At 69.2% G+C, this 27,508-nt stretch overlaps 2 protein-coding genes across 2 annotated transcripts; both read left to right on the forward strand.

Annotated features, from left to right (window-relative positions):
* On the forward strand, positions 1 to 22,197 carry COL16A1 (collagen type XVI alpha 1 chain). Its single transcript, XM_084274063.1, has 71 exons — positions 1 to 88; positions 1,312 to 1,424; positions 3,288 to 3,350; positions 3,484 to 3,601; positions 4,851 to 4,974; positions 5,271 to 5,546; positions 5,640 to 5,720; positions 6,019 to 6,150; positions 6,558 to 6,611; positions 7,523 to 7,558; positions 7,957 to 7,983; positions 8,114 to 8,176; positions 8,383 to 8,424; positions 8,517 to 8,561; positions 8,723 to 8,758; positions 8,883 to 8,945; positions 9,074 to 9,118; positions 9,199 to 9,294; positions 9,422 to 9,460; positions 9,702 to 9,746; positions 10,015 to 10,050; positions 10,216 to 10,332; positions 10,428 to 10,463; positions 10,576 to 10,611; positions 10,692 to 10,796; positions 10,899 to 10,943; positions 11,081 to 11,116; positions 11,219 to 11,272; positions 11,465 to 11,581; positions 11,661 to 11,696; positions 11,842 to 11,949; positions 12,054 to 12,176; positions 12,267 to 12,320; positions 12,406 to 12,447; positions 12,515 to 12,550; positions 12,762 to 12,815; positions 12,887 to 12,955; positions 13,050 to 13,094; positions 13,248 to 13,274; positions 13,414 to 13,479; positions 13,576 to 13,629; positions 13,718 to 13,771; positions 13,874 to 13,927; positions 14,028 to 14,072; positions 14,153 to 14,269; positions 14,664 to 14,699; positions 14,928 to 15,008; positions 15,165 to 15,209; positions 15,506 to 15,550; positions 17,129 to 17,182; positions 17,287 to 17,340; positions 17,679 to 17,732; positions 17,868 to 17,912; positions 18,021 to 18,074; positions 18,176 to 18,211; positions 18,480 to 18,542; positions 18,688 to 18,759; positions 18,947 to 19,000; positions 19,094 to 19,138; positions 19,379 to 19,423; positions 19,531 to 19,584; positions 19,665 to 19,718; positions 19,846 to 19,896; positions 20,066 to 20,155; positions 20,253 to 20,288; positions 20,397 to 20,441; positions 20,650 to 20,838; positions 20,939 to 21,005; positions 21,094 to 21,270; positions 21,636 to 21,713; positions 21,824 to 22,197. Exons 2-71 carry the CDS (start codon positions 1,349 to 1,351, stop codon positions 22,024 to 22,026), a joined length of 4,854 nt encoding a protein of 1,617 aa, XP_084130189.1. The 5' UTR covers positions 1 to 88; positions 1,312 to 1,348; the 3' UTR covers positions 22,027 to 22,197.
* A 671-nt stretch (positions 22,198 to 22,868) lies between these two features.
* On the forward strand, positions 22,869 to 27,166 carry PEF1 (penta-EF-hand domain containing 1). The gene is made up of 5 exons (XM_084274297.1): positions 22,869 to 22,900; positions 23,007 to 23,193; positions 24,207 to 24,368; positions 24,878 to 25,021; positions 26,215 to 27,166. Exons 1-5 carry the CDS (start codon positions 22,883 to 22,885, stop codon positions 26,442 to 26,444), a joined length of 741 nt encoding a protein of 246 aa, XP_084130423.1. The 5' UTR covers positions 22,869 to 22,882; the 3' UTR covers positions 26,445 to 27,166.
* The last annotated feature ends 342 nt before the right edge of the window (positions 27,167 to 27,508 follow it).

Consider the following 27,508-nt stretch of genomic DNA (forward strand, 5'->3'; position numbering starts at 1 on the left):
CGGAGCTCCCGGTGTCCCGCGGCGCTCCCACCGCCCCGGACCGACCGGCCGGACCCGCCAGCCCCGGGCACGACCCAGCGCCGCGCAGGTGAGTCCCGGCGCTACCGGGAGCGGGGCAGAGCCCGGCCCCGCCGCCGGCCGGCCGCGGAGCGGGGGGTTCCCAGTCATTAATCATCATTAATCACCGCCCCGGGGCGGGACGGGGCCGCGGGGACCCAGCGGTGCGGAGGGTGCGGGGATGGGAGAGTCGGGGTGCGGGCAGGGAGCGGCTGGAGGGGCGCGAGGAGCGGGGGCGGGGTGCTGAGGAGGCGGGGGGAGGGGGCGCAGGAGACGGTGGGGGAAAGGGGGTGATGGGCTGGGGGAGCCGGGGGGTGCAGAAGTCGTGCGGGAGGTTTGGGGCAGGGGAGCTGGGGAGGCAGCGGGGAGCCGGGGGGTGCGGGAGAGCTGAGCACAGGCAGGGCAGTGGAGGGGCTGCTGGTTGCAAGGGTCCCCCCTCCTCGCCAGGGCCCCCCACCTCACAAGGGTCCCCCCTCCTCGCCAGGGCCCCCCACCTCGCAAGGGTCCCCCCACCTCGCAAGGGTCCCCCCACCTCGCAAGGGTCCCCTCACCTCACCAGGGTTCCCCCACCTTGCAAGGGCCCCCCACCTTCCAAGGGTTCTCCACCTCCCAAGGACCCCCCCATCTCCCAAAGCCCCCCTGCCTCACAAGGCCTCCTGCCTCCCAGGGGCCCCCCACCTCCCAAGGGCCCCCCCCCCCCCCCAAGGGCCCCCCGCCGCCATGCCTGTGGACAGAGGCACAGGGGTGCCCACTCTGTCACGCCTGGCTCACGCTGCCCCCAGCCCTGCCTTGCCCCGTGACAGGAAGCAGGCAGGAGGGGGGCCAGGTTGGAGTGACCTTGGGGGGGGTGGGGTGTGTGTCTCAGGCCACCTCAGCATCCAAACAGGACTGGGAGATAAAGCAGGAGGGAGTGAGACCTTCCCAGGGTGGGGGGTCTGCAGAGGGAGCACCCAGTCTTTGCTCTGGGGCACCCCAGCCTTCGTGTTTCCGGATGTTTGGAGTAAATCTGGGAGCGGGAGTTGGGCTGAGCCTGGGGATGCCGGGGCTTGGCCTGGGTGTGGAGCAGAGGGGGGACCTGGTAGTGGCTCGGGGGGGGGTGGGGGGGCAGCCACACTGCTCCCCAAATCCTGCCCAAGCCCGTGGCTGAGTTGGGGCAGCATCAGTTGGGTGCTGGAGGCTCTTGCAGGCTCACAGGGTGGGGGTTGGTGCCCACTGGGTCCCGTCCCACCAGTGCCCCGTGTCTCCCCCCTGCAGCCAGCTGCGTGGGCCCCAAGCCGGTGCCGTGGGCGGTATGAGGGGTCTCTGGGCCCTGGCGCTTGCGGGGCTGGTCAGCGCCTGCGAGGGGAAGGAGCTGCCGCCAGCAGAAGGTAAGGAGCACCCAGAGCGACGGCTCGGGGTCTGCATGGGGGTGACCCCCTCCTCCCCTGTCCCTGGGGAGAGGGGCTAGGGCAGACCCAGGGGTCACAGGTGGCTGGGGGACGCCGTGAGCCGTGCCAGGCCCGTGCTGGTGGCCGGAGCAGCAGCTGTGGGCGCTGGCTCTGTGGGGCTTTGCTCAGCATCCCGTGCAGGCAGCGGGCCAGGGAGAGCTGAGCGAGCCTGGACACAGGGAGCCGGCCCGGGGACACCCCGCCATCGCCCCCGCAGTGACCGTGTGCTGGGAAGGGCCCAGGCTGTGCTCATGGAATGGGACAGGGCTCAGCCGTGCTCTGGCCATGGGGCACTCGCTGCCAGCTGGCAGCAGAGCTGGTACCATCTGTGGGGGTGCTGGGGCTGGCCCGGGGGCAAGTGGGGGCTGCTCTAGGTCAGCCAGGGCTGCCCAGGGCTGCACAGAGCTCTGGGGAGGGGGTTTCAGCCTCCCAAAGAGGTTTGGCCACGGTGCAAGCCAATGGTGGAGGGCTGTCACCGTGCAGCTGGGGACAGGGGACGAGAACCGAGCCCACGGGGGGTCCTGGCTGAGGTGTCGCTGGCTGTGGGGCTGCCATCTGTGGGTCGAAGCGTGGGGCTGGCTGTGGCTCGGGGTGAGCTCGAGGCGGATGGTGGGGAGGAGCTGCTGGCAGCCAAGCCTGGATTGCATCAGTCTGCGGGGGTGGAGCGGTGGCTTGTCTGGGGGGGCCCAGGGGCTGCCGGGCTTCACACGGGACCCCGTGGCTGGCACTGTCACCCGCTGTCCTGTGTGGTGTGGCCTCCGTGCCCCGAGCCCTTCCTCAGGGACACCAAGGCTGGACAGAGGGTGATTTCCCTTCTGGGCAGCACTGGAGAGGATCGTGATCCTGGGGTGATTTATGCTTTGCTTTTCCACCCCCCCCCATCCTGCTGCTGATGATCTCAGCGCTGGTGGGAGGGACCTCTGCCCCAGCCCCATGTGCCTGTGGGGCTGTCTCCAAAAACACAGTCCCCACTGCCACGCTGGGGGGTCCCCGAGGGCGAGGGGCAGCTCCCCACTCTGCCATGTGCGAGCGAGCGGTCAGCCTGTGGTGGTGCCCGGCTCTTGGGAGGAGGTGGAGGTGGTCAGCTGGGGCTGTGGGGGGCTGGAGCTGCCCCCCGGGAAGGGCTGAGGGCTGGGGAAGTCAATTTCCAAGGGCCACCCCTGCTCCAGGACTGGTGGGTGCAGGGAGACAACACGAATTCCTCCCTCAATAGCGCCTTGTTTCCTCCTCCCCTCCCAACATCTGGTAGCATCCAGCGGAGGTGGAGTGGTGCTGCTGGAGCGAGCATCCATCCATCAGCACGGTTACAAGCAGCACCAGCGACCCCATGATCAGCCCCCCGGGCCATCCCCAGCCCAGCCCTGGCTGCTGGGGGGACACCCGGTCTGGAGATGTCACCGTGACAGGACTGGAAGGACATCAGGCAGCTCTGGGCACCCTCTTCCCTCCCGTGGTGCCCATCCGAGTCTCCCGATGCCAATTCCAGACATGGGGCTGTTTTGAGGCAAAACTCACAGCAATTGGGAAAAAGTTTCCAGTGGGTGAAGCTGCTGCTGGGGGGAGGGGTGGGCGCCAGCTCCCAGCTCCCCCTCCACCCCATCCAAACCTGCTCCTTCGCTCCTGCTCGTGAGGAGCTGCTGTGGGACCCATATGTGCTGGGTCTGTGCTGCCAGTGGCCTCAGTGGGACGGGGAGAGCTCCTGGCAGCACCCCAGGACCTGCTGGGACTTGGGGGGGCTCCTCGTTAGCACCTCTCCCCGCTGTGCTCAGTGACAGCACGGTGACGGGCTGGTTTGCCTTGCAGGAGAGCTGTGCCCGCAGCTCTGGGATGAGGATCTGGTTGGGGGCAAGTATGAGAACACGACAGGTGAGGAAAGCCCCTCTTGCCCCGCACGCAGCCCCGACACAACGGGGATGGGCTCCACACCCTGCCTGGAGACTGGTGACCCTCTGCAGCCGTGCCAGGGACGGGTCTCACCTTCCTCCTCTCTGTCCCACAGGTTTTAACCTGATTAAGAGGTTTGACCTGCTGAAGATCTCCTCCATCAAGAAGGTCCACAACCCCAGGGGGCCGGTGGTCCTGCGGCTGGGCGCCGTGCCCCTGGTCCAGCCCACCCAGTGAGTGGCTCGCGGGGTGGCTCTTGGTGGCCCAAGGGCCACCGGCCACCATCCCCACGTGTTTTAAGGATGGGGCTGACGCTGGAGGGGTCAGGCAGCACCCGAGGGGACGCCGAGGTGCCGTCCCGAGCTGCTTCCCTCCTAGAAAGTCACTCCCGGGCTGCAGCGGCTGGGCTGGGCCCTGGCCAGGCCTTACGCAAGGCGGCTCTGTGGCTGCTCTGTGTCTGCTCTCCCCAGCTTGGCAGCCGCTCGCCGGGGTCTAGACAGGCACAAAACCCTGTGCAGCTCTGGGCGGGCACTGCTGGGTCTGCCGGGGAGGGGGGACCAAGCCCTTGGCCCCGGCGTGTCCAGCGCATCCTGCCCAGGCCGTGCCCGAGGCTGGCAGGGATGCTGCAGCGTGGCAAGGTGGGAGCGGGTCCACGTCCTCCTCCTCCTCCGGAGCTGTTCCTGGAGGATGTTGCTGTGGTTTTGTGCTCCTGCCTGTCCCCACATCGCCCCGGGGTTGGCACAGAGCTGCGCCGGGCACGAGGCTCTCCCGAAAAGTGAAGGAGACCCAGCCTTGGCTCCTAACCTGGGCAGCCAAGTCCTTAGATGGCTTCGAGGTGGCAGATGCTCCAGGCTGGTGTTGCTCTTGGCTGGGTGCCTGTGGCAGCGTAGAGCCAGCCCTGCACAGTGCTCAGCATTGGGGTGACCTGGGCAGCCAGGTCAGGACCTCCAGGTGGGCTACCCATGGGTGCCCCTCCAGCCTGGTCCTGCTCCTTGGTGCCCAGCGAGGGTGGTCCTGTGCCCCACGGAGAGCAGAGGAGGGGACTGCTGGCTCTGGCCCGCTCCCCATCCTTGGTCCAGCTCCAGAGCGGTGGCTTGGAAAATCGCTGGCGTGGTGCAGCCGAAGCTGGGAGCAGATTTCCAGTGGCTGCCTGGGCAAACTGGGCACAGTCCCACTGGAGAGCCACTGCCCTGCTCCCCGCTGTGCCAGGGCATCCCAGGCTGCTGGAAATGGGTGGGCGCTGCAGCTGCCCACTGCCTGCCTGGGACCATCCGTTGGCACAGCCCAGGATGCCAGGGCTGGGTTTCCTGTGCTGCCGTGTGGGGCCAGGGCTGGATCTGCCCCGATGGGGCCAGACCCATAGTGGGGCTGTTGGAGTGATGCTGTGGGTGCTGTGTGGGTGGGGGGCTGGTGGGGCCGGCGATCACCAGCACCAGAGCTCGGCACCAGGGTCTGTCTGCCCCTTGACACCTGTCCCCACAGGCAGGTGTTTCCCCGGGGGCTGCCCCCCTCCTTCACCCTCATCCTCACCTTGCTGCTGAAGAAGAACAGCACCGGGGAGCACTGGTACCTCTTCCAGGTCACCGACCGGCAAGGCTACCCCCAGGTACGGTCCCTGGGGCGGTGGGACGTGGTGAGGGGGACAGGCAGGGGACGTGGTGATGGTGAGGGGGACGGGCAGGGGATGTGGTGACGGTGAGGGGGACAGGCAGGGGATGGTGATGGTGAGGGGGACAGGCAGGGGATGTGGTGACGGTGAGGGGGACAGGCAGGGGATGGTGATGGTGAGGGGGACAGGCAGGGGATGCGGTGACGGTGAGGGGGACAGGCAGGAGATGTGGTGATGGTGAGGGGGACAGGCAGGAGCCGTCCCTGAGCGCGGCGTTGCCCCTCTCTGCCCAGCTCTCCCTGGCTGTGCACGGCCCTGAGAAGAGCCTGGAGTTCCAGGCCAGGGCCCCGGGGGCCACGTTCGTCAGTGCCACCTTCACGGGGAAGGCCGTGGCGTCCCTCTTCGACGGGCGGTGGCACAAGGTGGCGGTGTCCGTGCAGAGCAGCGCCGTCTCCATCCACCTCGACTGCTCCTCCATCTCCTCCAAGCCGCTGGCAGCGCGGCGGGCGCTGGTCCCGGAGGGTAACGCCTTCCTGGGGCTGGATGCCGTGCGCGGCACCCCGATCCGGGTGAGTCCCCCGGGGGGCTGGGGGTCCGCTCTGACCTGCGGTGCGGGGCCCGTCCCTGCCTGTCCCTCACCTGCTGCCCCTGTCCCGCTGCAGTTTGACATCCAGCAGGCTCAGATCTACTGCGACGCCGAGCTGGCCAAGCAGGAGGGGTGCTGTGAGATCTCGGACAGTGGGGTGAGTGCCCCCTGAGCCCCCACCCCGGGTCCCAGCCAGGCCCTGGCATTGCCCGTGCGTGGTCAGGGGTTTCCACAGAGGGGAAACTGAGGCACGGCAAGGGCAGGTCTCTTAACCAGAGCTCCCCTGTGGGTCACCTCCTGCTCGGGGCCGGGGAGGGGGATGCAGGGCAGCTCTGCACCAGCCCCTCCCCGTGCAGGGCGCAGGATGCGTCCCTCTCCCGACTCCCAGCTGGGTGCTCAGGCTGGGGCCCTCTTGGCCCAGCAGCCCCCTCATGCCCCCCTCTCTCTCCCGGCAGTGCCTCACAGAAGCACCCAAGACCCGCCGGCAAGCGGAGCTGATGCAGAGCAGCAACCTCATCGAGATCTCGCCGCGGTCCGAGGGCCGGGTCTACACCCGCTGCTTCTGCCTGGAGGAGCCGCTGGGCGCGGTGAGCTCCACCCCTCCGGCACCACTCCCCAGCCCCGGGATGCTCCCGGCCCCACGGGGTGGGCAGTGCTCAGCGGGTGCATCAGGCCACCCCGATTCAGCCCCGGGAACAGCCCCGCTTCCCATTCCCATTCTCCACCAAACTGGGCTTGGTGGGATGGGAGGGAGGGGGGTGCTGGTGGCCAGATGCCAGGGAGCTGGAGGGGGTGGTGGGGGGCTCTGGCAGCCCCACCGCTGCTCTGCACCCACTGAGCTGCCAGCTCAGGGCTCAGCCTGAGGCAGGGTGCACCCATGGGTGCCCCAGGCAGGGTAATTTGGGGGTGCACAGGCAGCGTGACCCAGGGCGCACGGGAGAGTTATCGCCCAGGGGTGCACAGGCAGCACCCATGGGTGCTCTGCTCTCCACAGGAGCTGCCAAAGACCTCGGGGAGGACCAGCCCGAAGGGAGATCACCAGGAGAAGGTGAGGGGAGGCGGGAGAGGGCATCCAGCCCAGTCCTGGCGTGCCCTGCTCCGCGCCCCTCCCCAGCGCCGGTGCCGGAGCCGGTCTGCGCCCTGGGCTGGGTCTGTCCGAGCTCCGTTTGGGAACGAGCTGCTGCTGCCAGAGCCGCAGGAGCGGCTGCTCCGCTCCCCCCGAGCAGGAACTGAGGCCCCACATAACTCTCCACCGCCGCTGGAGCGATCCCAGCCGTGGCCAAGGGCCTCTTTGTTCCTTCCGAGCGTCTCCGGAGCGCTGCCGGGGCCGGGAAGAGGCTCCAGTCTGCTCCATCCCTGCCTGGGCCTGTCCCCCCAGGCTGCTGCACCCCCACAGTGGGATCCTGCTGGGGATCCTGGGGGGGCAGGCAGGGTCCCACAGTGGGGGCTGGGGGGCTGGGGAGGGGGACTTTGAGCCTGCACAGTGACCAGACAGCCAGGGGACGCCCAGCGAGGGGCTGAGGTGTGGGGCTGGCACCAGCACCCGGGTGCAGGGGGGTTGGATGGCCCCGATCCCATGGGAGCACACTGGAGCAACTGGTTTGGCCCGGAGGAGCTGCGGTCAAGCCACAAAGCCACAGGGAGAGCCCAGGGCCAGACCAGCCACTCTCCTGGCTCCCTGGGGACACAGCAGAGGGGTGGGGATATGACCCAGGCTTTGCCCTTCTCTGCTCTGGGCATCCCCCGTGCCCATGGGCTGGTGGGGAGAGGTGCTGCTGGGGGAGCCCCAGCAGGGGTCTGGGGGGGCCCCAGGGGTCTGGGAAGGGGCCCAGGGATCTGGGAGGGCCACAGGGATCTGGGGTGGTGGTGGGGAAGCCAGGGGAGTGGGGTGGTGGGTTTGGGTGTCCTGAGCAGCGCGTGGAGCTGGTGTGAGCCTCCATCCATCCCTGTCTCTTCCAGTGCCCCCCCTGCTCAGCGCAGTCATCCTCAGCAAACGTGAGTGTGCCATCGGGGGGAGATGGGGACCCCAACCCAGCTGCTGGGGTGCTGGTCTGGGAGCATCTCCTGCGCTGCGCCGTTGCCTCCAGCCCCCCACAACCCATGGCTGCTCCTGGCCTGGGGCCCGGCAACATCTGGCTGCAGGGAGAGTCTCTGATCCCTTCCAGATGTGGCCCCATTCCTATGGCAACCTCTGGCTGGAGGCGTGGGGGTGATGGTGGGGGGATAGTGGGTGCTCGGGACCCTGTGTGCCCCATGGGGCTTCCCAGGTGGCTTTTGGGGACAGGGTCTCCAGGGCCGTGGTGGGGATGGGGGTTTCCCCTGCTGCCATTCGGAGGCAGCGTGTCCTTGAGGGGCTCTGGGCACCGCTGGACACCCGTCTCCTCTCTCCCTAGGTCACACTTAGTCCCACAGGTCCAAAGGTAGGTTTGTCACCCCCCTGGGACACGCAGAGCCCAGCTCCAGCTGCTCAGACCCTCGGCTGTGCCCCACCATCTGGGCACAGGGACCTGGGGTCCCCACCTCCCCACCTGCACCCCTCTTCTCTTGCAGGGTGGGAAGGGTGAGCGCGGCGTGCCCGGCACCCCTGGCAGCAAGGGGGAGAAAGGCGAGCGCGTGAGTGTCCCCACTGTGCCCCCCAGCTGGGACCCCCCCTCTGCAGGGCTGCTCCTTGCAGGGGTCCCTGGCACACAGGGGGCAGGGACCCCCCTTCTGCAGGGCTGCTCCTCGCGGGGGTCCCCAGCACAGGGGGATCCCCAGCACATGGGGGTCCCGCTGCCCTCCACAGCTCCCCATCCCCACCCCTGTCTCCCTTCCCACAGGGTGCTGACTGCATACGCACCCACCCCGGCGGCCCCGTGCAGGTGAGACCCCTCCCCCCAACACACCTCCCACATTCCCCCACCCCCAGCTCTGCCGCCCCCCCCTCACCCCACTCCCTCCTCTTGCTCCCCAGTGCGCGGAGGGGCCGCAGGGTGAGAAGGGGCAGCGCGGGGAGGTGGTAAGTGATGCTCAGCCATGGGGGACCCCCCACCCCAAATCTCACGCGTACCCCAGGCTGGGGTGCGGGGGGTCCAGCCCTGAGGAGGTGGCTCGGTGGGTGGTGGTGGGCTGAAAGAGCCCACCCGTGGGTGCCCACTCTGCTTTGCTGTTCCCACACAGGGGCTCCCGGGGGCAGCTGGTGCTGAGGGGCAGAAGGTACGTCCAGCCTGCCCGGGGGGTCTGGGTGCTGCAGTGGGGACCCCGCTGCCCTGTGGGTCCAGGCAGAGATGCTGGGATCTGACAGTTCCAACCCAGCCCTGTCTGTCTGTCTGTCCCTCAGGGCCAGAAGGGTGAGAAGGGCGACTGGGGACTGCAGGGCAAGCCGGGGCGTCCGGGGCGTGACGTGAGTAGCGCCGGGTGGTACCTGAGCATCCCTGGGGCACGGGGGGGTCTGGCAGCTGGAGCAGCCCACCCCGTGCTGGGCACAGAGCTGAGCCTGCAGACCCCTCACACCTCCACCCCTCCCGGCAGGGACGGCCTGGAGAGATCTGTGTGGTGGGCCCCAAGGGCCAGAAGGTAGGTGGGGGCTCGGGGAGCAGGGGGGTGGGAGCAATCCAGCTGCAGTGCCAGCACTGACACCCCACTTTGCCTTCCAGGGTGACCCTGGCCTCGTGGGACCTGAGGGGCTGGCTGGTGAGCCAGGGCCTCCAGGGAAGCCGGGCTCTCCAGGGATTGGCTTCCCAGGGAGGCCGGTAAGGATGCTGGTGCTGGGGGGCTGTGCCTGGGGGTGTCCTCAGTGCCCCATGGGAGGGGGTGAGGTGCCACCTCGGAGCTCTGCCATGGGGCTGGCTGGTTAACATCCCCCTCTCCTTGTTTCAGGGTGATCCTGGGGGCCCCCCAGGTCCAAAGGGAGAAAAGGTGAGTGTGGGGGAAAGGGGTCCTGACTGCCCCCCCTCTCCCCTCCCACCCAAGGGTGGCTCAGTGCTGGGGATCCCTGTCCAGAGATGGATCCACTGCAGCTGAGTCAGTGCTGGCTGGTGGTGCTGGGGACCCCAGAGCTCAGTTTGGGGGGGATGGGGGGAGCAGGAAGCCCCCCTGTGGGGAGCAGGGTGCTGAGGGCCATGGCTCAGTGCTCATGCTCTCCTGTCTCTGGCTCCAGGGCAGCTCGGGAGCTCCTGGACCCGGAGGATCGCCTGGGACACCCGTGAGTACTGTGAGCCTGGAGCCAACCCGGGGGTCAGCGACGGGTTTCCTGGCTCAGGGTCGGGGCTGCTCGGCCAGAGCAGCAGCAGGATCCGAGCCCAGGTGCAGAGAGGGGTTTGGGAGAGCCTGTGGCCTGCTTTGGGGCTGGGATTGTCCTGTGCCACAGCTGCTTTGGGGCTGGGATTGTCCTGTGCCACGGCTGGTGGCAGGGGTGGGTGCTGATGGGTGGCACTGGACAATAAAGCCCATGCCCTGCCCTCCTCCCACAGGGACCCCCTGGCATCCTGGGGCCAAAAGGAGACAAGGTGGGTACAGCAGCAGGGCAGGCTGGCGTGGGGCTGTGCCATGCTGTGCTGTGGCCCCTGCCAGCGATGCCCATCCCCTGGGCTCTGGGCTGCTCAGGGCATCCTGGGGCATCCTGGGGCTGCCCCACCGTGCCCAGGGCTGCATCTCTCTGTCCCCATGGGCAGGGTGAGCCGTGCGAGGTGTGTCCCACCATCTCTGGGGCCATGGTGGGTGTCACTGGGCTGCCAGGCAAACCAGGACCCAGGGGAGCACCCGGAGCACCCGGCAAAGACGGGGTCTCGGTGAGTCTGAGCCCCGGGGGGGGCTGTGGGTGAGCGCACAGGGGGGGCAGGGTCCCTGCATCCCTAATGCTCCCCCTTCTTTTCTCCCTCCCCAGGACAGACCTGGCCCTGCAGGACCCAAAGGGGACAGGGTAGGTGCTGAGGGGCCCAGGGATGGGCTGGCTGGTCCCCAGCTGGAGTCAGGATGGGGGGGGGGAGATGGATCCAGCATCCCCCAACCCAACTCCTCCGGTTTCTTCCCAGGGAGATCCCGGCATCCACGGAATGAAAGGGGAGAAGGTGAGTGCCCCTCCCTCCATCCCACCCACCCCCCCACCCCCTGGGCACCCCCTGAGCCCCACCCTGCCCCTCCCTCCCAGGGGGACTCCTGCCTGTCCTGCGATGCCCGTGCCCTCGCCGCGCTGCTGCGGGGTCCTGCCGAGGGGCTGGAGGGGGACCCAGCGCCGCTGCAGCCGGGGCTGCCGGTGAGTACGTGGGGCTGAGCCCCCCATCTCCTGTGCTGGGGGAAAGGGAGGGCACCCTGGCTGCCCCAGGTTGGGTGTGTGGCCACCCTGGTTATTCGGCAGGGCGAAGCGATGCTCCCCAGGCTGGCTGGCATCAAGGGGGAGAAGGTGAGTGACCCCAGTGCCCCCCAGGCTTCCTGCAGCCCCTGAGGGAGCAGCCACAGCTCCATCGTCCCATGGGCTGGGGGCAGCCTCAGCTCCCTCCGGGCCTGATCCTGATCCTGCCCCTGGCCCTGCTCTTTCAGGGGGATGAAGGTCAGCAGGGACCCACCGGCAGACCGGTGAGTCGGGGTGGGGAGGGGGGCTGAGGGTGGGAGCCCAGGGGTGCTGGAGCTGGGTGCTGGGGGCTGTAGGCTCACTCCTGCTGTGGCTTCGTGGTGCAGGGGCTCCCAGGAGACAAGGGTGATGCAGGCGTGCGGGGGCTCAAAGGACAGAAGGTGAGGCCTGAGATGGGGGGACACCCCCCCCCCCAACCCCAGCACCCTGCCTTGTCCCTGTGACCCCCCCAGCTGAGCTCTGTGCAGCTCACTGCATGGAGCAGCGCTGAGGTGGGGAGAGCAGCGGGGGCTGTGGGCACCCCTTCACCCCCCCTGCAGTGCCCTGAACCCACCAGGTTGTCCCCTCTGCAGGGTGAGCCGTGTGGGCAGTGTCCTCCCCCACCACAGGCCCTGGAAGGGGCAGCGACGGTGCTGGCTGTGCCTGGACCCCCGGGGGAGAGGGGCCAGGGCGGCCCCCCGGGCAGGGCGGTGAGTGCCCCCCACCCCGTGCTCAGGGGTGCCCGTTTTGGGGGATGCTCTGGCCTGACCTGTGCCTCTGTTTCCCCAGGGCAGACCTGGTGACGCTGGTGAGAAGGGACAGAAGGTGAGAGGGGCTGGGGAGGGGGCTCTGGGAGGGCTGGGGGTGGCAGAGGGGATCACAACACCCCTTTCCCCCCCCAGACTATGGGGGCTGGGGGAGCGCCGTGTCCCTCCCTGCCCCGTGCAGCCCTGTCTCCTTCCCTTGCCAGGGGGATGCAGGCAGCCCTGGGGACCCAGGCACCCCGGGCACGGCGGGGCTGCCGGGGCTGGCGGGTGAGCCGGGCGTCAGGGGGCCAGCTGGCCCCAAAGGCGAGAAGGTGAGACCCCCCCAGAGCCTGTATGGGGACAGCCCAGTGCCCCCCACCCTCTCCATCCCTCCCCTTTCCCAACCCCCCCAACTCCTGTGCTCCCTCCTCTGCAGGGAGACTCCTGTGAGCCCAGTCCTGCTCCCCACGGGGGCTTCTTGGGCACGGTTGGCATCCCAGGAAAACCCGGGGCCAAAGGGGACCAGGGACCCCCAGGCATCAGCCAGCCAGGCAGACCGGTGAGTGCCCCCTCCCCAAGGGTGCCCCCTCCCCATGGGTGCTGGGTGCCATCGTCCTGCCCTCGGGAGTGACACTGGTGTCTGTTCCAGGGGAAGCCGGGGCTGCCCGGGGTCCAGGGCCCCCCTGGGATGAAGGGGCTGCAGGTGAGTGGGGCCGTGGGGTGCTGGGGTGCTGTGGGGGGTTGGGTGGGGGGCTTCAGGGCCGCTCACTGCCCCTCTGTCTCCCCAGGGGGAGCCGGGACCGCGGGGGATCGGCCAGCCAGGACCACAGGTGAGGGGTGGGGGGCTTGTGCCGTGCTGAGGGGCTCTGCTGCCTCTCACACTCTTTGTCCCCACAGGGAGAGCCCGGGGACACCGGACCACCCGGGACCCCCGTAAGTAGCATTTAGGGGTGCCCAGCCCCAGGAGATGGGGCAGCTGCCAGCCCCCCCACCCCCAGCCCCCAGCCCCCGTGAGCAGGGGGATCGTGCCCCCCTAGCATCAGCCCCTCCCAGTGCAGGAGGTGGCAGTGGGGTCCTGACCAGCCCACCCGCTGGGTGGGCAGGGGGCTGGCTGGGGGCACCTAACACCCTCTCCTGCCCCCAGGGCCCCCCCGGACCGCAGGGACCCCCCGGGATGGCAGCAGAGAAAGGTGCCAAGGTAAGGGAGCGTCCCCCAGCCCTCCCTGCCCACCCTGTGTGCCCCCCACTCCCTCTGTCCTTCCTCTGCAGGGAGCTCCGGGACCCAAAGGTGCCACAGGACCCCCCGGCCCACCCGGGGCCAGCGTCACAGGGCTCCCAGTAAGTCCTGCCCACTGGGATGGGCATCTCCATCCTCCCCACACCCCCCTCACGCCCTGAGCTTCCAGCTTCCTCACCCTCCTCTTCCTCACAGGGCCCCGAAGGGCAGCGGGGGCTCCCTGGGTCCAGCGGGCAGCCGGTACGTTTTGGGGGGTGTCAGAGGGGCCGTGTGGGCCAGGGCAGTGGGGTGCTGAGCTGCTGTGCCCTGCTGCTCACCCAGCTGTGGGTGGGGGGCATGGGGAGGGGGTGGAACCTGGGGGCTAATGAGCATCTCTGACTTCCCTCCTCACAGGGCGAGAAGGGTGCCCGGGGCGAGAAGGTGAGTCAAGGTCGAGCTGTACCCCCTGTGCCCCCCCCCAGCCCTCCCTGTGCCCCCCACCACCACCCTCCCTGCCCCCCCACCGCCCTCCCTGCCCCCTCCCCCACCCTCCCTGCCCTCACCCCCCCTCTCTCTGCAGGGAGACCCCGGGGAGTGTGCCTGCCCACCCACCCCCCGCCAGGACCCCAGCTACGCCGGGATGCCAGTAAGCACCACGGGTGCCCCTGGGCACCCCCCTGGCCCTGCTTCACCCCCCACCCCCCCACCCCCCCAAATACTCTCCCCTTTCTCCTCACCCCAGGGAGCCCCAGGACTCTGGACTGGGATGTCCTGGCAGCCACAGCCAGGCCCACAGGTGGGTGTTGCCCTCCCCATGCTGTGCCTGCTGCCCCCCACCCCCTCACCCCCCTGCCTCTCTCCACTTGTGTTCTGGGGTGTTGCAGGGTCCCCCCGGAGCCCCCGGCCCCCCCGGCCCCCCAGGTGCCCCCGGCCGCCAGGTGAGCGCTGGGAGCTGGGAGCAGCAGTGGGATGGGGAGCGGGGACCGATCCTGCCCAGCGGGTAGTGCTGGGTCAGCCCCTCAGCCCCTCCTTGGCTTTAGGGGATGCCAGGACACAACGGGTTACCAGGACTACCCGGGCCAGCTGGAGACCTGGTAGGTAGTGGTTGCACCCATGGCAGGACCCCCCACCCCCCCACCCATCCTGCTCCCCCCAGCACGGGGACCATCCCCACCCCTCCTGCATCCCTTCCAGGGGCCACTGGCCGTCATGGCTGAGAGGAACATCGAGGTGCTGAAGGTGAGAGCCTGGGGGACGGGGCGCCTGCCCACCGTGGGGACCCCAAGGGAGCCCCTGACCCCCTGTCTGCCCCCCTCCAGACCCTCTGTGGGGACTGCACCCAGCTGCAGGCAGCCTTCGAAGCACCCAGGGGCGTGAAGGGAGAGAAGGGGGACGGGGGGATGCCAGGAGCCCCCGGCAGCGAGAGCTGCGCCCAGGTGAGTGTTACCTGGCTCGGGATGGGGGGGGGAATGGTGGCACCCCAAAACCCCTGGGTGCTGTGGGGGGGCTTGGGATGCAGTGCAGGGATGCACCTGAGCCCCAGGCATCGGCTTGTGCGGGCACTGGCAAGGCTGGGCACGCTCAGGGCACGCTCAGGGCACACTGGGGCACACTGGGGCACACTGGTCCTGCCTGGTGTGGTTCCCAGGCACAGCTCCCACCTGCCTGGATGGGATCCTTGGGAAGGGGGACGGGCTCATCCTGCGGGCTGGAGCAGCGGGTGCAGCTGAGTGCCCCGGGGGGGGTGGGATGTGGGGGTCCCCGTGCCCCGTGGCTCCCCCGGCGCATCCCTGCGGGGGATCCCGAGGTGACTCCTGGGTTTTCTTCCAGTGCTTTTCCCAGTTCCCGAGGGCGGAGGAGGCTCGGGTGAGTGAATGGTGCCACCCTGCCCCTGCACCCGGCCTTGAGCTGCTGCCCAGGGCTGGTTCCCCCTGCGGCAAAACCCGGCACCGCACCCCCCTGCGCGAGCAGCTGGGCTTTGGGGGAGCAGAGGATGCTTGAGGGGGGGCTGGGGGGGGGCTGTGCTTGGCGGGGCTTGGCTGTGGGCAGAGGGCAGAGCCACCCCAGCTCCTGACGTGTCCCTGCTCCCCACAGGGTGACAGCCCCGACCCGGACTGTGTGGGTGACCCCGGGCTGCCGGGCACCCCGGGCATCCCCGGCGAGAGAGGCGAGCAGGTGGGTGTGCTCATGCTGCCCCCCCCAAAGCCCCCCCCCCCCACCCCAGCCCTTCCCGGCGGCAGCAGGGGCCGTGCCCGGTCCCTCGGAGCCCCTGGGAGCTGGAGCCGGTCGGGCCCCTCGCCCCCCGCTGCGGTCACATCCGTGTCTCCCCAGGGACCACCGGGACTGCGGGGACCCCCAGGACCACCCGGGCCCATCGTAAGTACCCCCGCCTGGGGTGGGGGGGGGCTGCACAGGCGTCATGCTGTGGTCTGGGGGAGTCCTGGAGCCCTCCCCACCGCGCGTCACCAGGGGCACCCAGTGCCCTGCCCCGAGGCGACGGTGATGGGCAGAGGGCTGGGGCCGGGGCTGCCTCCCGGCAGTCTGGAGATGGAGGCGAAGGCGCTGCCAGCCTGGAGACGGAGCAGGAGCCCGGCTTGGTGGGAGCCCCAGGGCTCAGCCCGGGGTTCCTGGGTGCTGCGTCCAGGCTGTGACCTCCCTGTTTCTCCCCTCAGGGCCCCCCAGGCTTTCCTGGAACGCCTGGCGCACCCGGACTGCCCGTAAGGACCCAGCACGGCTCTGCTCTGTGCCCTCTGTTGTTGCCGCTTGGTTTGGCTGTGTCCCCTGTCCCTGTGTCCCCTGGGAGCAGCCGCAGTCCAGCTGTCCCCTCCCCTTTCACCCCATCTCCATCCAACCATTTCCACCTCCTCCATCCCCGTGCTGGGGGGGCTCTCAGCAGACCTGGGGGCTGCTGGCTTGGGAATCCTCTTCCTGAGCTCAGGGACCTGGTGCTGGCACTGGTGGGCTTTGGGGGAGCCCCACGCTGGGGCCCTTCCCTGCTGTGGGACTGGGGTGAGCCGGGGGTGGCCGTAGCCCCTGCGCTGCCTCACTTGAGCTGCTCTGGGGGTGCTGGGTCCTGCTGCCCCAGCTCAGTGCCCACAGCTCATCACAGGTCCCACGGGGCAGGCTGGGTGCACCAGATGGCATCATCACCTTCATCTTCATCTCCTTCTTCATCATCTCCTTCATCTCCTTCATCTCCATCTCCATCATCTCCTCCTTCGTCTCCATCTCCATCATCTCCTCCTTCGTCTCCATCTCCATCATCTCCTCCTTCGTCTCCATCTCCATCATCATCTCCTTCATCTCCATCTCCTCCTTCATCTCCATCATCTCCATCATCTCCACCCTCCTGCTCCTCCATGTGCCCCCTCCCAGCACGAGGCAGGGAGGGGGCTGCCCCGGCGGCTCTCGGGCAGGACCCTCCGTGCCAGCGCTGTCCTGGTCCTTGTCCCCTCATCCACTAATGTCACCATAACCTCATGGTCTCTGTGGGTGTCCGTGGGTGTCCGTGGGTCTCTGTGGGCCGTTGCTCTGCGGTGTGCTCGTGTGTCCTGTCCAGCCCCCACCGCCTCAGCACCACGTCACCCCCACTAACCCACCCCAGCGCTCTGGGGACAGAGCCCAGGGGCTCCTGGCTGTCACCTGTGTCACCCCAGTGCTCCAGGGACAGAGCCCAGGGGCTCCTGGCTGTCACCTGTGTCACCCCAGCGCTCCGGGGATGGAGCCCAGGGGCTCCTGGCTGTCACCTGTGTCACCCCAGCGCTCCGGGGATGGAGCCCAGGGGCTCCTGGCTGTCACCTGTGTCACCCCAGCCCTCTGGGGACAGAGCCCAGGGGCTCCTGGCTGTCACCTGTGTCCCCCACGCCCGGTGCACCCAGGGAGGACGGGGCGGCAGCGGGTGGCACCAGCGAGCAGTGGGTGCCAGGAGCTGGGTACCCGCAGCAGCCCTCCCCAAGCTGATGTTTCCGTGGCACTGGGGCTGCCAGTGGGTCCCCACAGTTTGGGGGTGCTGGCAGCAGTGACCCCTGTCCCCATGTCTGTGTGTGAGCATCCCTGGCCACGCTCCGGCACCCAGCCCGGTGTGTGCTGCTGGCACCGGGGGGATGGAGCCCAACTGGGGGCCCAGCGGGTCCTCCCTGGTGCCTGGAGGTGCTGGCTGGGGCCAGTGGAGACGACAGACCCATGGGGGTCCTTGCCCCCCCCCCCCCCCCCGCCCGGCTGTGCTGCCAGGTGGGCACAGACCTGGGTGGGGGCTACAGGACCCCCCCTGCATCTCCTCTCTTCTCCCTCCGAAGGGTCTCCAGGGGGAGCGTGGCCCTGCCGGGCTTGCTGGAGCCAAAGGGGAGCCGGTAAGGGGTGTGGAAGGAGGGGGAGGGGGGTGATGGGTGGGGGCACTGGTGCCCTGTGGGCTTTGGGCCCCTGGCTGGGGGCTCAGCATCATCCTCCCACACAGGGACCTCCAGGGCAGCCTGGCTACCCCGGTGCGACGGGCCCCCCCGGCCTCCCTGTGAGTACTTGTGGGGGGGGCAGGCAGCACGTGCCAGCCCCCAGCCACCTCACGTGTCCCCACATCCCTCCCTGGGGTCCCCCACGCTGCTGGGGCAGGAAACTGGGGGACCTCAACCAGCACCAAGAGCTGTGTCCCCTCCTGGCTCATCCCTGTCCCATCCAGCCCCTGCCCACTGTCTGTCTGCCCACTGTCTGTCTGTCCATCCATCCCCCCATCCCATCCCCCTGCCCCATGCCCTGCCTGGGCCCCATCCGTCCCCCCATCCCATCCCATCCCATCCCATCCCTGCCCCATGTCCCAGCCCCATGTGGGACCTTCATCTCCTCCCTCCTCAGGGCATCAAGGGCGAGCGGGGCTACGTGGGTCCCCCCGGGGAGAAAGGGGAACTGGTGAGTCCCTCGAGGCCGTGCTCCAGGGGCAGAGGGGCTGGGGAGGGGGTCTCCCAGGTGCCCCCCCTTGCCGTGGGCGCCGGGGCTGAGGTCCTTGCAGCCACATCGCTCTGACCCTCTTCCTCCCCCTGCCAGGGACCCCCCGGCTTGGACGGTCTCCCCGGTCCCACGGGGCCAGCGGTAGGTGCCACCCCCATCAGCTCGGGGGGGCTGTGGGGAGGGAGCGGGGGTGGCAGCGGGTGCAGAGAGGTGCCCCCCACCCACCCCCCTCATCACCCCTCTTCGCAGGGACCAAGGGGCGAGCGCGGACTCCCAGGCAGTGCCGGTGAGAAGGGGGACCAGGTGAGCATCTGCCAGGACCCCCATGGGGACAGGGGGCCCCAGGACCCCCCTCGGGCAGGGTGTGGCCGGGGGGGTCCAGCTCAGCTCTCGTCTCTCCGCAGGGTTTCCAGGGCCAGCCTGGCTTCCCGGGACCACCGGTGAGTGTGTCCTGCTGGGGCAGCCACAGGGACCACCCTCTGACACCCAGGAGATGCTGCTGGGTGTCCCTGGAAGATGCTGCTGGGTGTCCCCCATGTCCCCACGGGGCTGGGTACCGGCTGGGGGTTCCTACCAGCCAGACCAGACCCCATCCTATGGGATGAGGTGTGGAGAGCAGCCCCGGAGTGAACCCCTTAACGTGGGGGTGGAGATGGCTGGGGGGCTGTGTGGGGCTGTGCCCCCCCCTCACTAACTGCTGCTCTGTAGGGACCTCCTGGTTTTCCTGGGAAGATCGGCCCTGCTGGGCCACCAGGACCTGCGGCAGAGAAGGTGGGTGCCATGGCTGAGTGTCACTGGGATGTGGCTGTGACACCCTCATCCCGGGGGCTGGGGGCTGGTTTGACCCCACCCTGTGGGGTGGCCAGGGGGGGTCCCCAGCCCCAGCTGCTCCCCTGACCTCGTGTGGCTCTGGCAGGGCAGCGAGGGCATGCGTGGCCCCACGGGGATGCCAGGGCCCCCCGGACCACCCGGACCCCCAGGCATCCAGGTAAGACCCCCCCACTCCCCCCATGGCAGCCTCAGGGCAGGACCAGCAGTACCACAGTGCTCTGCTGGCTGCACCCACCCCCCAGGGCCCCCTTCCACTGCCTGGGGTGCCAAGAGCAGATCCCTTAGGGGTCCCCAGACCCACTCAATGCAGACCACCCTCTGACACCCTCCCCTTGTCCCCGCAGGGCCCCGCTGGCTTGGAAGGACTGGATGGCAAGGATGGCAAGCCAGGGCTGCGGGTGAGGCTCCAGGGACCTCCTGGGTGCTGGTAGGGGGGAACACCCACCCTGTGCCCCCCACACACCCCCCAACCCATGTCTCCTTCTCTCCAGGGTGACCCTGGTCCTCCTGGCCCACCAGGGATGATGGGTCCTCCGGTGAGTGACAGCTTTCCCTGCCACCCCCTCGGTGCTGGTGCCTGGCATCTCCCTGCAGCCAGGACAGGGTGTCCCTGCAGCCAGGACTGTCCCACTCATGGGGACACTGAGCCTGAGGGGGTGCTTGAGCATCCCCCCCAGTGCAGCACAGCAGGACAGGGGGGTCCCTGGCAGAGAGCTGGGGCAGGGTCGCTGCTTGTCAGAGCCAGGGACCCTCCCCCAGCTCTTTCCTCCCTTCAGGGCTTCAAGGGGAAGACGGGGCACCCGGGTCTCCCAGGACCGAAGGTGAGCGGCAGAGGCACTGGGGGGCACTCAGTGGGGACAGCCCCCCTCGGTCCTGGGCCAGGGTCTCCAGGTGCTGCCCTGCCCACCGTGTCCCTTCCTCCTTGCAGGGTGACTGTGGCAAACCTGGGCCCCCCGGGAGCACGGGCCGGCCGGGAGCGGAGGTGAGCGATGGGCTGGGTGGGCGTGGGGGCCCCAAAAAGGATGGGCCCCATGGCACCCCTCATCACACTGCCTTCCCCAGGGGGAGCCCGGACCCATGGGACCCCAAGGCCGGCAGGGACCCCCGGGGCTCATTGTAAGTTGGACCACGGCCCACAGGGACAGCGCCTGTGGGGGGGAGCCCGGCAGAGCCCCCCTCCGGTGCAGAGGGAGGGTATTCCCCATGCCCCCCCATGGCTAACACCCCTCTCTCTGCCCCCCAGGGCCCCCCTGGCAGCCCGGGGCAGCCGGGTCCCGCTGGGCTCGCCGGAGTGGTGAGTAGTGCCTGGGGCTGGACCCTGCCCCATCACAGCCCCAGCAGCGGGATGGGGGGGCTGGGGTGGGGGGGACTGGGTGGGCACCATGGAGAGCGGGTTCAGGGTGGCAGCCCCCCCATCCTGCCCCGGCTCTGACACCCCCAGCTCCCTCCCTGTCTCCCTGCAGGGGCTGAAGGGCGAGCGAGGCTCGTCAGGGGAGCGAGGGCTGCCAGGGATGCCCGGGCAGCCGGGACCCCCGGGCCACCCGGGACCACCGGTGAGTGCAGCAGGGCACGAGGGTGCTGGGGTGACCCCTTGCAGCCCGGGGACCTGGAGCAGGGACCCCCTCTCACTGCTCTGCTTTGATTCCCCAGGGGGAGCAGGGACCAGACGGCCCCGTTGGGAAGGAGGTACGAGGGAGGGGGGCTGGAGCCTGGCAGGACCCGGGACCCGGCTGTGGCATCTGCCCGGCCGCCGTGTCCCCATCCCTGCCCCCTCACCCCTTCGTGTGTCCCCAGGGCCCCCCAGGGAAACCCGGCACCGCAGGACCGGCCGGCCAGAAGGTGAGGGGAGAGCCCGGCTGTGCCACCACGGCCCCCCCCAGCCCCCCCACACCCCCCCCCAGCTCCTCCAACCTCCCCCCAGCCCCTCCAACCTCCCCCCATCCCCCCCACACCCCTCCAGCCCCCTCAACCTCCCCCCAAGCCCCCCACACCCCCCCCCCAGCCCCGCGCCGAGGGTGCTGAGCGCAGCATCTCTGCGTCTCCCCAGGGCGAAGCTGGATCCCCCGGCGAGAGAGGCTACCCTGGGGAGAAGGGCCGGGCCGGCATGCCCGGGGGCCCGGGGAAGAGCGGCTCCATGGGCCTCGTGGGGCCGCGGGGGCCGGCGGGGGAGAGGGGCCCCCCCGGCTCCCCGGGACCCGCGGGCAGCCCCGGGCTGCCGGGCCCTCCGGGGCTGATGGTAAGGAGAGGTGGCCGTGCCAGCGGGGCCATGGGACCCCCTGTGTGTCCCCTCCCTGGGGCCGGGGGGCAATAACCCCTCGTGTGTGTGTGTCCCCCAGGGAGATGCGGTGAATTACGACGAGATCAAGAGGTTCATCCAGCAGGAGCTCAGCAAGATGTTCGACGGTAACGGGGTGGGGAGGGGGGGCCGGTCGCAGCCCGGTATCTCTTGGTCCCCCAGGGGCGCTGAGCGCAGCCGCCTCTCCCCCCGCAGAGCGGATGGCGTATTACACCTCCCGGCTGCACTTCCCGGTGGAGATGGTGGCGGCCCCAGGGAGACCCGGCCCCCCAGGGAAGGATGGGCTGCCCGGCCGGCCAGGACCCCCGGGCTCCCCGGGGATGCCAGGGCAGATCGGCAGAGAGGGGCGGCAAGGCGTGCCGGGCATGAGGGGTAGGTGCTGCCCCCCGGGACGGCCCCCGTGTCCCCGAGGGCTGCGGTTCTGTGGTGGTCTCATCCCCCTCTCCATCCCCCTCTCCATCCCCCTCTCCATCCCCCTCTCCATCCCCCTCTCCATCCCCCTCTCCACCCCCCCTCTCCACCCCCCTCTCCATCCCCCTCTCCACCCCCCCTCTCCACCCCCCCTCTCCACCCCCCCTCTCCACCCCCCCTCTCCATCCCCCTCTCCATCCCCCTCTCCACCCCCCCTCTCCACCCCCCTCTCCATCCCCCTCTCCACCCCCCCTCTCCACCCCCCCTCTCCACCCCCCCTCTCCACCCCCCCTCTCCATCCCCCTCTCCATCCCCCTCTCCTCCAGGTGAGCCAGGCGCCAAAGGAGAGAAAGGGGAGAAAGGTGTGGGGCTGATGGGGGACAGCGGCCCCCCGGGACCCCCAGGTGAGCTTCCTCCCTCCACCCCGCCCCCAGCCCCACGCCAGGGCTCGCTGCCATCCCTGCACCCTGCCACCATCCCTCTCTCTCTCTCTCTTTCTCTCCATCTCTTCCAGGTCCCCAAGGGCCACCGGGCTACGGGAAGATGGGCCCCCCGGGCCCCGTGGGCCAGCAGGGCATCCCCGGCATCCCCGGCCCCCCCGGTGCCACAGGGCAGCCGGGCAAGACGGGGCACTGCAACCCCTCGGAGTGCATGGGAGCCATGCCCATGGAGCAGCCCCTCTTCCAGCCCAAAAACGTCAAGGGCCCCTTCGGCTGAGGGGGGCCCCGCGCCCCCCACCCCCCGCCTTTGCTGTTAATATTGTTTCCCCGCTGCGCCGGGGGCCGGGGGGCGGCGGGGAGAGGGGCGGCGCGGGTGCTGCTGTACAGCTGCGCTGCGAGCGCGGGGGGGCAGGTGGATCCTGCCCGGCCGAAATACACCCGTGCTGGTGCCGCCTCCCCGGCTGCCGCGTCCTCCATCGCTCGGCTGCGTCCGGATCTCCGCCCCGTCCCGGTCGGGGCCGCCCCGTCTCGGAGCCCCAGGCCACGGAGCCCCAGATCCCGCCCGGATCTCAGCTCTGCTCCTGTCGGGGCCGCCCCGTCCCGGAGCCCCAGACCCCGGAGCCCCAGTCCCCGGGTCCCCAGACCCCGGGTCCCCAGTCCCCGGAGCCCCAGACCCCGGAGCCCCAGTCCCCCGGTCCCCAGACCCCGGAGCCCCAGACCCCGGGTGCCCAGTCCCCGGCCAGCGCGGCTGGGGAGCGGTGCCCGGAGCCCGCTGCCAGGGCCGGACCCGGGAGAGGAGAGCCCGGAGCAGCTCCCAGAGCTGACTTTGGGGGGTCCGGTCCGGTCCGGTCCGGTCCGGTCCGGTCCCGTCCCGTCCCGTCCCGTCCCGTCCCGTCCCGTCCCGTCCCGTCCCGACTGCAGAGCTCAGCGGGCCCCACCCCTTTTAGCCTCCGTTGCCGCTTTAAGACCGCTGTGGGCGTGTCCTCCCGCCTCGTCACCCCCTTCGTCCCGGCCTCCCACTGGCCGGCCTCTCCCTGAGGGGGCGGGGACTTTTGCGTCATGGCGCGTCACAGCCAATGGGGGCGGGAGCTGCCCGTGACGTTGCGGGGCGGGCCGGGGGCGGCAGCGGAACTATGGCGTACCCGGGGCAGGTGGGGCCGGGGGCGCGGAGGGGCGGCCGGGGGGCGGGGGGGGGGGGGGGGGGGGGTCTCGGTGCGGCCGGGCGGGTCGCGGTGACCGGGCTCTGCCCCTTCCCAGGGCTTCCCCGGCGCGGCACCGGCCCCCGGCGCGCCCTACGGACAGCCCCCGCCCGGGGGGCCCTACGGAGGCGGCGCCGGTCCCGGAGCGCCCTACGGACAGCCCGGCGCGGGGCCCTGCGGCGGCCCCCAGCCCGGGCCCTACGGCGGCCCCCAGCCCGGGCCCTACGGCGGGCCGGCTCCCGGAGGTGAGGGGGGCCGGGGGGTCCCTCCGGCGGCGGCTACTCGGGAGGTCCCGGGACAGAGCTGCAGGGGAGGGGCGGGGGGTGTCCCCCATCCCCCGGTGTCCCCCATCCCCCCGTGTCCCTCCTCTTCCACCCCCCAGTGTCCCCAATCCCCCCCGTGTCCCTCCCCCTCCATCCCCCGATGCCCCCCATCCCTGTATCTTGCCCCTCCCCCATCCCCCGGTGTCCCCCATCCCCCCGTGTCCCTTCCCCTCCATCTCCCTGTGTGTCCCTCACCCTCCCACCCCCCGGTGCGTCCCTCCTCCTCCATCCCCCGGTGTCCCCCATCCCTGTATCCCATCCCTCCCCAAGCCTCTGGTGTCCCCCATCCCCCCATGTCTCTCCCCTTCCATCTCCCTGTGTGTCCCTCCTCCTACACCCCCCAGTGTCCCCCATCCCCCCGTGTTCCTCCCTCTCCATCCCCCAGTGTCCCCCCATCCCAGTATCCCGTCCCTTCCACCCGGTGTCCCCCTCCCCCACCCCCCGGTGTCCCCCATCCCCCCCATGTCCCTCCCCCTCCATCCCCCGCTTGCCCCCATCCCTGTATCCCGCCCCTGCCCCCCGGTGTCCCCCATCCCCAGTGCCCCCCGCCCCGTGTCCCACCCCGCTCCATGCCAGGCACTCTCAGTCCAGTGCCCCTCACCCCGCTCAGCTCCAGTCCCTGTACAAACCAACCCACAAAGCCCCAGCTGGTGACTCTGATCTCTGGAGGAGGAGGAGGCCCAGCGATGCACCTTGACAGCCCCAGCCCCGGCTCTGGGCCCCAGGCGTGGCTCTCCAGCCCTGAGCACGCCGGGGCTCTGCTCTGGTTCCCCCCCCTGCCAGGCCCTGGGCCCCACTGCCCTGTCCCTCCTGGGCTGTGGCACCGGGAGCAGAAGTGCTGACTGGCGGCTGGGCGTTGGCTGCGGCGCCGGGTGCCATCCCCAGGCCCAGAGCAGCCTGGGAGGGCAGGTGAGAGCTGCTGCTGGCTTCCCCAGGCGCAGGCAGTGCCCCTCCAGGCCTGGACCCGGAGTGCCTGGCCTGGTTCCGGGCGGTGGACGCGGATGGCAGCGGGTTCATCTCCGTGAAGGAGCTGAAACAGGCGCTGGTCAACTCCAACTGGACAACGTTCAACGACGAGACCTGTCTGCTGATGATAAGTGAGTCTGGGCTCTCCCTGCCCTCCCCCTGCTTTTTATTCCCACCTCTTGGAGACAAGACTCTGCTGGGCTGAAGCAGCCCAGCCCGCGCTCCCCTGTTACCTGAGCTGCCAGCCCCAAAGTGCTCTCTGGAGCAAGAGCTGGGTGAGCCAGGGGGTTCCAGGCAGCCTTTTGGTGGAGGACAGGAGTCAGGGGCCCCAACCTCTGCTTGGGAAAGGGAGCCCAGCCCCCAGAGAGCCGGGGAGTGAAGGATGGGAGAGCCCCAGTCACGAGCTGGAGTCACAGCGTTCCCCTGCTTACCCCAGCGTTGGGTTTTGGTGCTGGTTTCTACCAGCTGCTTATGACTGAGGGGTCCCAGGTGACTGCAGCCCTGGGGAGGGAGGGTTTTCAGGGCTGGAGAGGGATGCTGGCAGGCTGCAGCCCTGATTCTGTGCTCTGGGTGTCTCTGCAGCTTGTCCTTACTCCCCTTCTCACTGCCCTGCCCCTGCTCTTCCTTCTTTCCCCCCCAGACATGTTTGATAACACCAGATCGGGACGCATCGACGTGTACGGCTTCTCAGCCCTGCTGCGCTTCATCCAGCAGTGGAAGAGCCTCTTCCAGCAGTATGACAGGGACCAGTCGGGCTCCATCAGCCTCACTGAGCTCCAGCAAGGTGAGTGAGGGGCAGAGACACCCACCTGGCCCTCACTGAACTCCCTGGGGACTGCTGGCTGCGTTTCCAGCCCTGTCTGGTGACTCCCAGTGCTGTCCCTGCAGCAGGGCTGGGTGTCTCTGAGCTCCCAGCTGCCTCCCACACGGCCGTGGCTCCAGTCCATGCTTGTTGCTAAACTGGGACACGCTGGGCTGGCTAAACCAGCCGTGACAGAGCTGGTGCTGAGCCCTCCCATAGGGCTGGAGATGAGGAGCTGCAGCAGGGCTGTGGCATGAACTTCCTTAAGGAAACCAAACATGCTCCCCCCACGCCCCATCCCAAATGGCAGGTGGCCAGAGCCTGGTTTCTGGCAGGAGCTCTGGGGTGGGTGGGTGTGTCTGATAGAGGGGAAAAAACGCCTGGAATTCGTGGCTGGGTTTGTACCTCCCTCTGGAGAGCCCTGCCCGTGCACACCCGCTGTCGGGAACGGGTGTCACGGGGTAGGGGGCAGAGGGGGCAGGAGGGAGGGCATGGCTGGGTTTCCTCCCATTGGGAGATCGTTGTAGGTGACAGGGTGGCCATGAGCCAGCAGTGTGCCCTGGGGGCTGAGAGAGCCAAGGGGATCCTGGGGGCATCAGGAGGAGTGTGGGCAGCAGGTGACAGGAGGGGATCCTCCCTCTCTGCTCTGCCCTGCTCAGGCCCCACTGGAGTGTTGTGTCCAGGTCTGGGCTCCCTGGGATCAAACAGCCAGGGATCTCCTGGAGAGAGTCCAGAGGAGGGACAGAGATGCTGAAGGGCCTGGAGCATCTCCCCTGGGAGGAAAGGCTGAGGGAGCTGGGGCTGTTCAGCCTGGAGAGAAGAGACTGAGAGGGGATCTGATCAGTGTTTATCAATATCTGAAGGGTGGGACACAGGGGGCCATGGGCAGCCTCTGCTCAGTGTCTGTGGGGACAGGACAAGGGGCAATGGGCTCGAGTTGGAGCACAGGGAGTTCCCCACCAATCTGGGGAAGAACTTCTTCCCAGTGAGGGTGAGGGAGCCCTGGGACAGGCTGCCCAGGGGGTGTGGAGTCTCCTTCTCTGGAGAGATTCCAGCCCCTGTCCTAGGGACCCTGCTTGGGCAGGGGGTGGGACCCCATGGGCTCTGGAGGTCCCTTCCAGCCCCCTGTGACTCTGTGACTGGGAGGTTTTAATCCGAGTGCTTCTCGCTCCCAGCTTTCTCCCAGATGGGTTACAACCTGAGCCCCCAGTTCAGCCAGCTGCTGCTGGCCCGCTACGGGCAGCGGTCGTCCAGCCCCAGCATCCAGCTGGACCGCTTCATCCAGCTGTGCACGCAGCTGCAGAGCAGCACCGACGCCTTCCGGCAGCAGGACACGGCGCTGGCGGGCACCCTGCGCCTCAGCTACGAGGACTTCCTCACCATGGTGGTGACACGCATGATGTGACACCCTCAGCCCCGGGCTGGCACCCGGCCGGGGCCCCCCTGGGGAGCTCTCCAGGGAGCAGCAGCCATCCTCCATCCTCCATCCTCAGCCTGCTGCTGGGCTGTGGCCAAAGCTCCTGAAGCCCGAGCTGTTCCCTGGGGCTGGCTGATCCAGCCTGCTGCTTCTCCTGAGGAGCCCTGAGCCGTGCTGGGTGCCTCCCAGCTTGGGGGCCTTGGCCCCGCTCCTGGCAGTGGGGTTTCCACGCCAGACAGGGTGGGACAGCCAAGGCAGTAGCTGTGCCTCTCAGGGAGTGCTCTGCCCTTCCCTTGCCAGACACAAATCGTGCTTCAGCCCCTCCTGCACCATCCCTCTGCCTGGCCCAACCGCTGCAGCGGGACATCCCTGGCTCAGCAGGATTCTGGGGGACCCCCCAGTGCCAGAGAGCTGAGCTGCCTTTGGGAGGCAGCAGGAAGGGCAGAAGGGGGGGCAGAGCTCGTCCTCCCTTCCCTCACAGTCAGCCCTTGGGCACCAGGAGCGTGTCCAACCCCTCTGGCTTTCCTGGGGGGTCTGAGCCCCGTTCCTCTCTGCTGCTGGGACAGGATGTGTTGCTGCAGCTGTGCACAGGATCATCGACCCCTCCCTGCACCCCCCCCCCATTGCCAATGTCTGTGTAGATTTGTCTCTGCCAAACTCCGAGGGTTTTGAGCTTATTTTTACAGCTTTTGAATAAAAGGTGAGGTGCAGTGGGTGCTGGGGGGGCTGTGTTTGTGGAGGGAGGGTGGGGGGCTGCTGCCCTGCCTGGTGTCACCCCTCGTGGTGCTGGGGGGAGGCAGGGGACGCGTCCTGTGCCTGTGCCCCTGCTCAGGGCTCTGCAGTGGGTTCTTCCTCTGTCAGTTTACGGGACAGGAGACGCAGTGAAGGTTTGTCCTGGGGTGTTAAGGTGCTGCCTGGGTGGCTGCCCCTGGGTGGGGCTGCTCAGTGTGCTTAACGAGAGCCTTGCTGCTTCATAGAATGGTCTGTGTTGGGAGGGACCCCAAGGGTCCCAGAGCTCCAACCCCCTGCCACAGGCAGGGACACCAACCTCC

Source organism: Gallinula chloropus (genome assembly GCF_964237585.1).
Source record: "Gallinula chloropus genome assembly, chromosome: 22".
Taxonomy (NCBI): Eukaryota; Metazoa; Chordata; class Aves; order Gruiformes; family Rallidae; genus Gallinula; species Gallinula chloropus.